This window comes from Halichoerus grypus, chromosome 9 (assembly GCF_964656455.1).
Source record: "Halichoerus grypus chromosome 9, mHalGry1.hap1.1, whole genome shotgun sequence".
NCBI classification, from domain to species: domain Eukaryota; kingdom Metazoa; phylum Chordata; class Mammalia; order Carnivora; family Phocidae; genus Halichoerus; species Halichoerus grypus.
Genome location: NC_135720.1, coordinates 122,963,680 through 122,978,006, shown reverse-complemented (window position 1 = coordinate 122,978,006; position 14,327 = coordinate 122,963,680). Strand labels below are relative to the sequence as shown.

Here is a 14,327-nt window from a genome sequence, read left to right as displayed (position 1 = left end):
ACTTTACATTCGTCCAATGTCTCCATCTTTCTGGGGGGAGGGGCTCGTCCTTTTTTGTGTCCGGTTGAAGAACTCTTTACCTGTCTCCTAAGGAGCTTTTATCATCGACCCGTGGCTCCTTAGCCCTACTTCTCTGATGCCTGTTTCTGTCAGAAATGAACGAGTCACTTTCATAGATGTCATCACCTATTTTGTGGGAAAGCACTATCTTCACTGTCATTCACCCAAAGCAGGACACAGTATGTATGTGGGACAATTTCCATGGTTACCCCTCGTCCGAACATCCTTGCCGCCCTGGAAGAGGCTGGGCAGCAGTGCGCGGGTAGGCCGGCACGGGTTCCCAGACCCGTGGTGTCCCCCAGGTGCAGGGCCCCCCGGGGGCTGGGGGAGAGAAGGTGTGAGGTCCCGTGGGCAGAGCCCAGGCCGAGATGTAGTTCCGCATGCAGACTGAGGTGGAGAGACACTGTGACATTGACCTAGGGCTTTGGGGGCTGAGGGGCCTGGGAACGGAGCAGACGGAGGAAAGATCCAGTATGTGGAGGAGCAGAGCAGTAAGGGTGAAGCTCCCAGAAAGGAGAGAGAAGGGGAGTACCTTTTAGGTGGCGCTAGGTAGTCCAGGGATGAGACGCGAGGTGCCAGTGACTAGTCTCAAATGTCCTATTGCTGGTACTCCTTGCTTTGGTGCCGGGACTGGCCAGGGGTCCCACACTGTCCCGAGCCTGCCAGAAAAGACAGTGAGCCTTGTCACCAAGCTGGTGGAGGCTGCTCGGGGCTGTCCTGTGGGCAGGGCCTCCAGGGCACGTGAGCCAAGCTGAGGCTACCGTTACCCCTAGGAGGTGCCCCACACCAGCCTTTTGTGGGTCTCTGTTGCTCTCATTCTCTGGGAATTGAGACTTTTATTTTATTTTATTTTATTAAGATTTTATTTATTTGACAGAGAAAGAGAGAGAGCACAAGCAGGGGATGAAGCAGGCAGAGGGAGAGGGAGAAGCAGACTCCCCACTGAGCAGGGAGCCTGATGCTGGACTTGATCCCAGGACCCTGGGATCATGACCCAAGCCGAAGGCAGATGCTTAACCGGCTGAGCCACCCAGGAACCCGGAACTGAGAATTTTAAACACACAATAAAAAGTTCACCTCCAAAAACAAAGTGCCCGGAACTGAGAATTTTAAACACACAATAAAAAGTTCACCTCCAAAAACAAAGTATTTGCCTGCTGGGCTCAGAACTAGTATTATAAGTAGTTACAAAACTACTTATTTGTGACAAAAAGCAAATCAGGGGCTGCTTGCGGAGAGGTAGGGTGGGGAGGGGCTGGAGGGAGAGATACAAAGAGAGGCAAGGAAACTGGGGTGAGGGATGTTTGCTGTCTTGATTATGGAAACGAGGTCACAGGTGTATACGTATGTCAAAACTCAGCACATTGTACACTTTAAACATGTGCCCTTCATTGTATGCAAATTATCCTTCAATGAAGCTGTTAAGAAAGCATCCTCCCAACACACACGCATGCACATGTTTGCACACACTCGTTTGTACACACAAGTAGCTTGCAGTGAAGTGTTTCGAGTGATACTTTAATCAACTCAACTACGAGCATCTCTCTCTCCAAACCTTCTTGCTTTGCGGGAGCCATGGTTCTTCCAAGGGTCCTGGTCACGAGAAAGACCAACGCACGGAGGGCTGGTTCCTGAGCTTCAGCGTGGCTTCTAACACCTCTTTCAGCATTCCAGGATTCCGTGAAGGTCCGAGCTGAAGGGAGGACTTGCCAGAGGTACAGGGTAGGAAAACCTCTTAGGCCTGCGTCCACCTTATTCCCACGACTATTACGCAACAATCGCTGAAGCTTTTGACTTGAACTTCAGAATCTGCAGGGCCTACGACAGGAGCCTCCTTCTCAGCACCAATGGGATATCCTTCTGTCCTCCTACGGTCTGGGAATGAGGCCCAGCTGAGAGTCCCCATAGCGGAGCTGAGGACTGGCACTGGTGTGATGATCGCCCATCTTTAGAGAACAAGAGTTACAGGTCATTCCCTTCTCTCCAAACTGTGTGTTTATGTAATAGTTTCTCACTGCAGGAGGCTTTAAAGCTCCAGGTAGGAAAGCTTTCTAGTAATAAAGAGGAACAAAAACCTCAGTGGTAAACTGTCACAAGGAACAGATTGCTACCAGCAAAAATTCACAGCAAGATGTAAAAATCAACAGATTGTTTTTCCTTTTATTAAAATGATGCCTCTGGTCGAGGGAGGGGTGCTCCGGAAGGTTGCGGATGCGTCGCCCTGCTCCTTGAGGGGGTCTCGGTCCCTTCCAGCCGCTCTCTTGGTCATTGTGGCTCATTCTCTCATTTCTCCTAAGCAACTAAGAACCAGACTTGATTTTATCTAGAAATATAAGCGAATGTGACATTTATGGCCTCTTGAATTTTAGAAGCAATTTGTATTCTTGTTACACATATACCATTATGGGTATCCTTGCTATCTAAACTTTCACTATCGAGCTTAAGTCAAATACGGTCAGATGACTTTTTTTACACTTGAATTTTATGGTTCAGTTTTTGTGTGTGTGTGTGTGTGTTTTTTTTTTAAAGTAAGTTCTACACCCAACTTGGGCCTTGAACTCATGACCCTGAGATGAAGAGTCACATGCTCTACTGACTGAGCCAGCCAGGCGCCCCCAACGAAAGTCAGATGACTTTTAGATAAATTCTTTGTTATATAAACTCTTGCTCTTCACTGTCTTAAACTAAGGAACCAAATTCATGTGAAATATGTACTATCCCTTCTTACTCAAGCTCAGTGTCTGACTTTCATTATCCAAATCAGGAAGCAAATAGATTTGGGTGGTGAGAGACAGTTACACATGCACAGAAAATACATCAAACTTTGATTTGACTCTCACTAGTTATCTCTAGTGCCAATTTACTTTTCAAACAAATTGGTGTACTGTTTTGATTTTTACAAGCATGTTAACATAACTGTTATAAAATACACCAGTTAGTGGAACACTCCTTTGTCTCTATCTCAGGAACCATAATCCAGATTCCCAAAGGGGGCATTGCCCAAATATATTTGCCCAGGCGTCCCTGTTTTTCTTTTTTTTTTTTTTTTATGATTTTATTTTTTTAAGGAATCTCTACACCCAATGTAGGGCTTGAACCCACAAACAAGAATCACATGCTGTGGAGCGCCTGGGTGGTTCAGTAGGTTAAGCATCTGCCTTCGGCTCAGGTCATGATCCCAGGGTCCTGGGATCGAGCCCTGCATCAGGCTCCCTGCTCAGCTGGAAGCCTGCTTCTTCCTCTCCCTCTGCTGCTCCCCCTGCTTGTGCTCTCTCTCTCTCTCTGTTAAACAAATAAATAAAATCTTAAAAAAAAAAAGTATGCTCCACCAACTGAGCCAGCCAGGTTACCCCGAGAAAGCTGTTCTTGGGTAGAGTTTGGTTGCTGTCAAACACCTGCCCCAACACTTACTATGTGATGACCTTAGGGAAATTATATAACCTTCCTAAAACTCAGTATTCTCATCTGAAAAATGGAGTGGATTATAATTCTAATACAATTAGAGATCATTAATAATTACTACTCTAAGAGATTAATAAATATCATATGAATATTTTCTACTACTACTACATCATCATCAATATCATATTCATTTTAAGAGTTGCATAGAATTCCATTGTATGAGCATAAAAACATTTATGTATCCAATCCCTCATAAAAGGATATTTAAATGCAAAGAATAAACAGGATGTTAAAATGAAAATTTTGTCTAAGACCCTATGTATCCTATCTCTATATTTATATGTAGATATATATTTCTTATGTATATATTTATCAAATGCCAAAGTAATCTGTGAGACTGATCATTCTGAGTGTACTAATTATCTTCCGTTGCATAACAAATTACTCCAAAACTTAGTGGCTTAAAATACCAGCATTTAGTTATCTCACAGTTTCTGGAACTGTGAGGTATGTCTTAGCTGGGTCCTCGGGCGAGGGGTCTCTAACTGGCTGCAGTTAAAATGCTGGCCAAGGGCGCCTGGGTGGCTCAGTCGTTAAGCGTCTGCCTTCGGCTTGGGTCATGATCCCAGGGTCCTGGGATTGAGCCCCGCATCGGGCTCCCTGCTCCTCGGGAAGCCTGCTTCTCCCACTCCCCCTGCTTGCGTTCCCTCTCTCTCTCTGTTGAAAAATAAAAATAAAATCTTAAAAAAAAAAAAAAAATGTTGGCCAAGCTTCAGTCTTCTCACAGCTGGACTAGTTGCAGGACTTATTCCAAGCTCAATCATGAGGGAGCTGGCAGGATTTATTCCTTTTGGGTTGCTTGCCTGAGGGCCTCAGCTCCTCACTGGCTGTTGGTGGAAATCGCCCTCAGTTTCATGGCTCATGGGCCTCTCCTTACAGCACCTCACAACATGGCAGCTGGCTTCTCCAGAGTGAACAAGATGAGGCAGCAAGAGAACAAGTGTGTGCAAGATGGAAGTCACAGTCTTTCATAGCCAGATTTCAGAAGTGACACCCCATCACATTTGCCATAATCTGTTAAAAACAAGGCACTTGGTCCATCCCACAGAGAAGATGAGGGGATCACACAAGAGTGTGAGTATTGGGAGTTGGGATCATTGGGAGCCACTTTAGAAACTACCTACCATATTCACACTCAGGAACTTGCAAAGATAAAATAACTCAAAATCAGGTACGTGCTTGTTAGATTCCACATCCTCATTGAAAATGTAAGAGGGTCAGAGTCTATCATTTACTGAGTAGTGTCAAAATCTCCTATAATGGTTTTGTCCTTGTCTTTTTTTTTGTAGTACAGCTGTCAATTTTTGCTTTATATATTTTGAGGATAAGTTAAGTAGGGCACACAAATTTGGTGTTTAACTTTCAGTAGAACTCAGTCTGCTCTCATAAAGTAATTCTTTTTCTAACATGCTTTTTGCTTTAGTAGTATTTTGATAATATGGTGATGGCAGGGTTTTGTTGATGTTGTTGTTTGATATTTGCACATTATATATTTTCTACCTCTTTATTCGAACTTTTCAGTTTTTGATGTTTTTTTGTAAACATATATGCATTTCCAGATATTTTCATACATTCAGTCCATTTTCATTTAATCTTTTTTATTAATATTTTGAGCAAAATCCACCATGTCAACTGTGTTTATTACCTATCCTTTTTCATTCCTTTCTTATTTTGGGTCAATTAAGTATTTTTCCATTTTCTCCCTATGTTAGTTTAGAGGATATATACTCTTTTTAAAAAATTGAGATACAATTAAAATACCATAAAATTAACCATTTTAAAGTACGGTAGTCAATGGTTTTTAGTATATTCACAAGGTTGTGCAAACATCACCACTAATTCCAGAACATTTTCATTAACTCAAAAGAAAACCGTGTACTTGTTAGCAGTCATTTCCCATTCTGTCTTCCCTCCCCCACTTCCAGTTCCCTGGCAACCACTAATCTACTTTGTTTCTATGGATTTGTTTATTCTGGACATTTCATATAAATGGAATCATACAATATGTGGCCTTTTGTTTCTGGCTTCTTTCTTCCACTTAGCATAATGTTTTCAATGTTCAATCCCATTGTAGCATATATTAATACTTCCTTCCTTTTTATTGCCAAATAACAGTTCATAATTTGGATATATCATACTGTGTTTATTCATTCACCAGTTGATGAACATTTGGGTTGTTTCCATTTTTTGACTATTATGAATAATGATGCTATGAAGATTTGTGTACAGTATTTGGTTGAGAACTTGTTTTTAATTCTCTTGGGTATGTGACAAGGCGTACATTTAATTGCAGAATTACATAGTAACTCTATGTTTAACTTTTTGTGGAACTGCCAAACTGTTTTGCATTGTGGTTGCACCAATTTGCATTCCTACTAGCAATGTAGGAAGAGTCCAATTTTTCCATATTTTCCTTGATATTTGTTATTTTTCATTACAGCCATCCTGGTGTTGTAAAGTGGTATCTCATTGTAGTTTTGATTTTTATTTCCATAATGATTAATGATATCATCTTTTCATGTACTTATTGACCATTTGTATATCTTTGGTGAAATGTCTATTCAGATCCTTTTTTTTTTTTTTAAATTGGGTTGTCTTCTTATTGTTGAGTTGCAAGATTTTTTGTATATTTCCTGGGCACTAGACTTATCACACATATAATTTGCAAATACTTTCCATTTTATGAGTTGCTTTTTCACTTTCTTGGTAGTGTTCTTTGAAGTACAAAAGTTTAAAAAAATTTTTAAAATATAATTCAGTTTATTGTTTTTCTTTGGTTGTCTGCATTTTTTAATGTCATATCTAAAAAATTATTGCCTAATTCAAGATCATGAAGTTACACCTATGTTTTCTTCTAAGTTTTATACTTGTAGGTCCTACATTTAAATTTCGATCCATTTTGAGTTAATTTTTGTATATGGTGAGTCCAACTTGATTCTTTGGCATGTGGATATCCAATTGTCCCAGAATAATTTGTTGAAAAGACTTTTCTTTTCCCACTGAGTGATCTTGGCACCCTCATTGAAAATCATTGCTTAGAGATGTATGGGTTTATTTCTGGGCTCTCAATTCTATTTCATTGATCTATATGTGTATCCTTAGGCCAGTACCACACTGTCTTGATTACTGTAGCTTTGTAGTAAGTTTTGAAATTGGGAAGTGTGAGCCCTCCAAATTGTCTTCACTTTCAAGATTGAATTGGCTATTCTGGGTCCCTTGCATTTCTATATGAATTTTAGGACTAGCTTGTCCATTTCTGCAAAAAAGGAGGTTGGAATTTTTTACAGGGTTATCAATGAATCTGTAGATAAATTTAGTTTTTCCATTTTAACAAGGTAAGTCTTCCAGTCCATGAATGTTTTTCTATTTATTTAGGTCTTCTTTAATTTCTTTCAGCAGTGTTTTGTAGTTTCCAGTGCACAAGTTTGCACTTCTTTGGTTAATTTATTCTTAAGAATTTTATTGGTTTTGATTCTATTGTGAATGAAATTAATTTTATTTTCAGATTTATTGCTAGTGTATAGAAATACAACTGATTTTTGTATATTTATCTCATATTCGCAACCTTACTGAACTTATTAGTTCTAAAAGTTTTTTTTGTGTGTGTGGATTCCTTAGTGTTTTCTACATATAAGATCATGTTATATGCAAATAGATTTACTTCTTCCTCTACCACCTGGATGTCTTTTATTTCTTTTTCTTGTCTAATTGTTCTGGCTAGAACTTTCAGTACAACGTTGAATAGAAGTGGCAAAGGCAAACATCTTTGTCTTGTTCCTGATTTTAGGGTGAAAGCTTTCAATTGCCATCATTAAGTATGATGTTAACTCTGGGTTTCTATAGATGGCCTTTATCAAGTTGAGGAAATTCCCTTCTGTTTGTTTTTATTGTGATGGTTGTTGGATTTTAAAAATGCTTTCCTGCATTTACTGGGATGCTCATGTAATTTTATTCTTTATATATATATTTTTATGTTGAACCAAACTTGCAACCATGAACCCACTTGGTCATGGTGTATCATTTTTATACAGTGTCAGATTATTTTGAGAATTTTTGCACCTATAAGGGACATTGCTCTATAGTTTTCTTGTGATGTCTTTGTGTGGTTTTGGTGTTAGAACTGACCACATAGAATACATTAGAAAATGTTCCTTCCTACTCTATTTTTTGCAAGTATTTGTGAAGGATTGGTATTGATTACTTTTTAAGCATTTGATAGAATTAATGAATGAAGCCTGGTCCTGGGCTTTTCTTAGTGGGAAGCTTTTTGATTACTGAATCCATCTCTTTCCTTGTTATAGGTGTGTATGCAGGTTTTCTATTTCTTCTTAAGTCAGTTTCAGTAGTTTTCATCTTTTTAGGAATTAATTCACCTCATGTACTTTACCTAATTTGTTGGCATACAATTGTTCACAGTTTTCCCTTATAATTCTTTTTATTTCTATAGGGTTGGTAGTACTGTCCCTCTTTCACTCCTGGTTTTAGTAATTTGGGTATTCTTTTTTCCTTGATTAGTCTCATTAAGCTTTTCAAAGAAATTTCCTTGATTTTTTCTATTGTTTCTATATTCTCCATTTCATTTATATCTGCTCTAATCGTTTTTATTTCCTTCATTCTGTTTGCTGTGGGTTTAGTTTGCTCTTCTTTTCCTAGTTTCTTAAGGTAGAATGTTAGGTTATTGATTTGGTGTCTATTTTCTATTTTTTTAAATATTGGTGTTTTGTTATTAATTTATTATGTTTTGTTACATTGTGTTTTCAATTTCATTCACCTCTGGATCTTTTCTAATTTCTCTTGTGAAGGTTTTTTTTTAAGAATGTGAGGTTTAATTTCCACATATTTTTCTATTTCCTAAATTTGTTGATATCTAACTCCATTCCACTGTGGTTGAAGGATACGCTTTCTATGATTTGAATCCTGTTAAATTCATTCAGACTTGTTTTATTGCCTAACCTATGTTCTGTTCTGGAAAATATTCCATGTGCCCTTGAGAAGAATATGTATTCTGCTGCTGGGTGGAGGGTTCTATAGATGTGTTAGGTCTACATTTTTTAATTGAAGTACACTTGACATGCAATATCTTATTAATTTCAGTTGTACATCATAGTGATTCAGTATTTTTATACACTATGAAATGATCCCCACAATAAGTATAGTTACCTGTATGGTCTATACCGTTGTTCAGGTGTTCTATTTCCTTGTAATCTTATGTCTAGTTGTTTTATCCAGGGTGTTTCACATGGGTGATTATATATATAGTCTGTATGGATATTGATATAGATATACATCTCCCAGTTTTAGAATACAATGTAAAATTAGGAAAATAGGAATTAATGTCAAAACTCATTAGACCTTAGCTTTTATTTTTAAAAATGTTTGTATTAAACAACTTATTAGTCTTCTAAGGACATGATATGGCTCTAAGATCATAAAGTTGGCTTTTAACTTAAGTTTCCCCCTCACCAAAAAAAGTAACTCTTAAACCAATGTTCAAGTCCATTTTCAGTGCCATTTTCAGAGTGTCTTCAGAGATACTGTCAGGAATGTTCTCTAGAGAACAGAGAGGAGTTTCCTGGGATATAGGCAGTCCTTCCTCTGTTGCCAAAGATTGGGGATGTTTATTTCTAGATGCTAGTATTGAAGGTTTTGTGGACTGGTCCAGCCCCTCCAGATGCAGAAACAGTTTGTAAACCATCAAAACTCTCTAGGTAGGGCCAGCCTCCACTGGAAAAAGCCCTAAATCCCAAGCCACCAAGCAGCCTCAAACCACCCACTCTGCCCCACTGCCACCCACAGAATCAGGTCCATGAGATACCAGAAAGCACTGAGTTCTCCAGGCCACGTTCCTAACCATCACCACTCCCAGGCACAGACAAGTTAAGCTACCTGGGTCAAATACCCCAGATGCATGGATCCCAGCTCAGGGATCGTGATTTGTTTTCACGTACAGTCAAGGCATTAAGAGTTTTCAAAGCTTTATAGGTGATTCTAATATGCAACAAAGTTTGAGAACCACCACTCTACACTACCTGTAGCCAGTGTTCATCTCATTCTGATTTTGGCCAGTAAAGGCGCTGAAGGCAGGCAGGCAGGCAGCAATGGAGTGTGAAGAACACTAGCTATTCCTGGATGCCAGGCCACTTCTAGGCTGTCCTTACAGGCTGTATAATAACGAAAGGGTCACTTGACACCTCTAGTCTCAGTCTCCTTGTGTATGAACAGATGCATGCCATGTCACAGATCCTCTCCCGCTCTGCAGTTCTGGGCTTTACTACAGGGCTAAGTCCTCTTGGAGGACTTTCACCTGCCCTGAGTCTCTATTCCTGTGAAGACCAGGGCTCTCCCTGGCATGTTCTGCAGGTCTCTAGAGTGCACTCCAGGGCAGGAAAGGCATGGACTGGGCAAAGCTGGTTATGGGAGGATAGAAAGGTCAGTAACAGAGAGGCCACCAGATGGGCTAGTTGGATTTGGGGAAAGCAGATGAGACTGAGCTTCCTGAGAGCAGTGACAGACTCAGCTGACAGAGCCCCGTATCCCCAGGCTGTCCCTAAGATATGTGCTTGTATTTGGTTAAGTGCCAATTCTCCTGCAACGTACACAATTTCCTTCCTTTGGAGAGTAACATTTGTTCATACCAGTATAAGTGAATAAGTAATGTAGGAGGGGGTTGAAGCCTCTGTGGTGTGGCTAAGGGAGAGAGTTGGTCATGGAGGCTGGCCCCTGGCCCGCTGGGCTCCTGCTTTGCCCAGAGACCTGGGTTACCCCTCCTTCACTCCCAACCGAGCAATGAGGCCAAGGGGCAATAGGAGCGGCCTGGCCAGCAGCTCTCCACGCTTCTCTCCTCTTACGTAATGGGCATGATTTCCTTCAAAGATCTTCAAAGTCCAGTGTTCTTCTGATTTCTTGTCTTCACTGGTCCTGTCAGAGTCGCCAGAAACTAAATCAGCCTACCAAAAGATTTGAGAGCTCTCATTTTATAGTGATTGTATATTTATGGCACCTTAATAAATATTCCTTGGAAATGGAGTTCCCTCAAAAAACCTATGAGCTAATACCCACAAGTGTTTGGAACAGTGCCTGGCACATCCTGCAGGCGACGTGCTAGCTGTTTCACCCTTAGCACAGATGAGCAATGAAGACCAAGAAGGGTTGGCCCTACTCAGAGGCCTAAGTGGGCAGCAGTGCCCGTCTCTGTCCGGCTTTCCACCTCTACATGCCAAGGGCTGAGCCGTATCTAAACCCGGCAGCTGGGAAGCACTGGGCGAGAGGACCTCATAAGCAGAAGGGAGCCTGGTTTTTGTGCATAGCTTTTAAGCTCTTAAGCATACAATGGGTGTTTTTGACATAGGTTGCTCTATAATATGTTTTCACCTAAGGTTTATAAATACTTTATTCTTTTTTAACAGCTGTGTATTCATTGTATGGTGTGGCATACTCAAACTCTACTGATGAATGTGTATGCCATTTCCAGCTCTTCATTGTTAGGAAAAACCCCGAGATGAATTTAATTGCGTATGTATCTTAATTCTCGTATGTCCTGCAAGAATTCATTCCTTATGATGAATCCTTATACGTGGAATTGCTGGATTCGGTCAAACTCTCCTCTGAAGCTGAACCAATTTAGACTTCCACCAATCTGAAGGACAGCATTTCCTGCCACCATCACCAACACTGGGCACGGACGTCAGGATTTCAAGTTGTCCGTTATTCCTCCTAGTTGGGCTCAATTCATGAGCCAGAAGTTGGAACATGAAAGTTTTGCTTCAGAGAAGGGGGGATGTGGCCAGCATGGCCCGGGGAAGGCAAAACCCAGGATGGTGTAGTCGGATCCCTAATTTGAGGAGAACCCAACTGAATTAGTTCCCTCTTTGTAAATTCTAGGAAACAGACGGTATGGGGCTGTGGCCAGAATGCCGGCTGTGCCACACTGACCTGGGCTGGACGCCAGATCCCAGCCCGATGTGAAGTACTTCATACTTCAGGTTCTCTATCTATGAAACAGCAATGAAAACACCTCCACTGTAGGTCTGGGCAAAGAAGAAGTAAGTTCCAACTCTCTCAATACTGAAGTAATCGCTGAAGCTTTCACGTGATACAATGTAAAGTTCAGAAACAGGCAGAAGTAGGGAATGTATGTAGGAATATGCATCTCTGACAGAGGAGCGAGGAGGAGACAGACACAAAGTTCAGAAAAAAATGGCAGCCTGGGGGGAGTACCGGAGACGGGGCTTGGGAGGACGATACTTGTCCTATTCCAGCTCCTTTCCAGGTACAGTTCCACAGGCTTACTTACTCTCTAAACTCTACAGAAGCTGTATGCCCACGGGCGTATCTCACGAAAAAGATTAAACGTCCCCTGAGAAACTTCAGGAGTGAAGAATGAGACGAACATTTCAAATGTGTTAAGAAATATTAGTTTTATTTAACCAGTTTTCACAGCTGAATATTTATTCTATAAAAACTTTACAGATTGTACAGTTTATTATATATAGTTCAAACTACTGAACGAAAAAGTAGGTCCCACAGATGCAAAAATACTGCACCAACCAATCCAAGGTAAAGGCAGATTTACACACTGTACAGCTCTCCACGTTGCCAGGAGGTGGTCGGTTCTAAGTATAAACTTCCAAACTGTACAAAAATAAGGTTTTGATTTTATTTCATTCTTCATACATTCAATATGATTGCAAGCTCAGAAGCCTAACTAATAATAGGCGTCTGTAATCAGGAATCAGTCCCCACTCCTGAAAGGAATGTGAATGTCTATTTACACAGGGCACTCTTGGACACCACACTGTACTCCGCATAGTGCGTAGACATGAAAGCAGAGACCAGGAACATTAAACATTGAATATAAGGTAGTTCTTTTTTTTTTTTTTTAAAGGAGTTTCTGCATTTAATAGTGTGCCAAAAGAATTTTAACTTATTAAATAAAATATATTCTAAGTGAACCTAAAAATTACACTTTATAAACATAAAAATACTTTTTTTTTGGTGTAATACATCAATCATATCTGCAAATAGAAAACCAAAACTGTATATAAAGTAGTATTTCTCACCCAGCAACAAGAAGCACTTATGTAGTTATTTTTTCAAAAGGGTCAGAGAAACTCTTTAAACTCCACTAAGACTAACTTATAACTTAGATATTCATACTTAAGCTATTCAGTGATTCACTAATACTGCAAACAAGCTTTCTTCTGAAGAGACAGTGGTTTCTTCATGTTAACTGGGTAAGAACTGGACATACTAAAAAGGAAGAATCAATGGATTTTCCAGCATGAATCCTAAGTGTACTTTAGGGGTATGTTTGTCAGTGGGTTTTTCATCAGAAATACTTATCCTACAAGGTAAGTTTTCCTTTTGATTCAGGACATTTCATCTCCGAGGTATCTGTACCTTTTGAGACAGAGGCACATCTCAGATCTTTCTGTATCTCTAACTGGGGCAGGAGAGAGGAGGCTGGCTAATACCTCTTTAGATTCTTGTTCTAGAAGGAAAAAATCAGGAAAACAAACATTATTCCAGACCTTTCTGCCACCCAAAACCAGCAAAACACACTTCGTTTCTTTTTTTATACAGTACTAGCTAAAGATAACAAAAATTAGAGCTTCGAAGAGCAATCTGGAGCTCACCATTATACTCTTATACTTGTGTGTATATTAAGTATAAAATAATGACGTTCGGACAAAGGAGCTTTGTAGTTATTTATTTTAAAGTTACAGTACTTAAAAACTCCTTGATAATAAATAGCTTGGATGTCGCAAGTCCTGCTTCCAAGCGTGAGCTAAGAGTGAACTTGTTTCAGGCCGTGGGGATGGAGGAGGGCAACCTGGCGCGACAGATGTCCTGCTCTAGAATTCCAGTGTCACCAGCAGGCACCTGCCAATCAGAACTCATCGATCTTCCTCTGCAGGTACTTCAGCATGGAGTCCATCCCTTGCGCCGAGCCCCAGATCTTCTTCAGCACCTCACACTCCCTCTCGTTGGCCTGCTCCAGCTCCATCTTCATGTTACAGCGCACAAGGGCTTTCGATTCTTCCAGCACCTGGACCGGACAACGAGCAGTGAGTTAGCAAGGGAGTGCATCTGCAAGGACTGGCTCTATCTGTCCCCAAATTTACGGAGGCAGTTACCCATCATGAGTAATTACCTGTTAAAATTAGGCTACCAGACATTTTTTTTCATGATACACATCAGGCCCGAGACAGGGCTGTGGTACATCCACACCAGGCAGTGGGCAAATTCTCGATTCTCAGCTGTTGAGCTGTTTCAGGAGCGCTGTGCTGCTTGCACCCTGGCCCTCCCCACCGAGACCAACCAGCCTGGGCCCCGTGCCCCTGCTGTAGGCCAGCGCGGCCCCGGTGCTGGGTATCGACCCTTGGGAGGCTCCGTGAAAACTCTACGAACACCTGCTGAGGGGATCTTCTAACCAAAATTTAATCTTAATCACAAGGGCTGTCATGTCAGGGGGAGTCTAGATGGGAGTCACGTCAGTTAATATTCAGTAACATTTCATCTTCTAATTTGCTACATGCTATTCTGTTACCAGACTGAATATTATCCAGCACATTTATCAAAAAGAAGCTTACATCCACTGTGGGGGGTGTGGGGGGGGCATGGGAAGCAAACATGATTATAGGAAAGAGCTTTGGAACCAGGGAAGAATCATATAGATGGTGTTTGGAGAGTTTTATAGGACATTCTGAAGTTCCTACATTTCTGAAATGCATTCCTTTCATTCTTAGGCCTCTGCAACTGGGAGGATAAGGTGAGCCCATCTGGAGCAGTAGAACCAATTTTAG

General features: G+C 40.8%; 1 protein-coding gene across 3 annotated transcripts in view; it reads right to left on the bottom strand.

Annotated features, from left to right (window-relative positions):
* Positions 1-11,920: 11,920 nt before the first annotated feature.
* Positions 11,921-14,327, bottom strand: part of CDYL (chromodomain Y like) — a 171,993-nt gene continuing 169,586 nt past the window's right edge. For 2 of the 3 annotated variants that reach the window (XM_078055645.1, XM_078055646.1), the window contains one exon: positions 13,216-13,570. In XM_078055645.1, the coding sequence (XP_077911771.1) occupies positions 13,412-13,570 (159 nt within the window). In that variant the 3' untranslated portion in view covers positions 13,216-13,411. Of the gene's footprint in view, positions 13,013-13,215; positions 13,571-14,327 lie in introns of those variants that run through there. The other variant, XM_078055644.1, reaches the window with a different exon arrangement.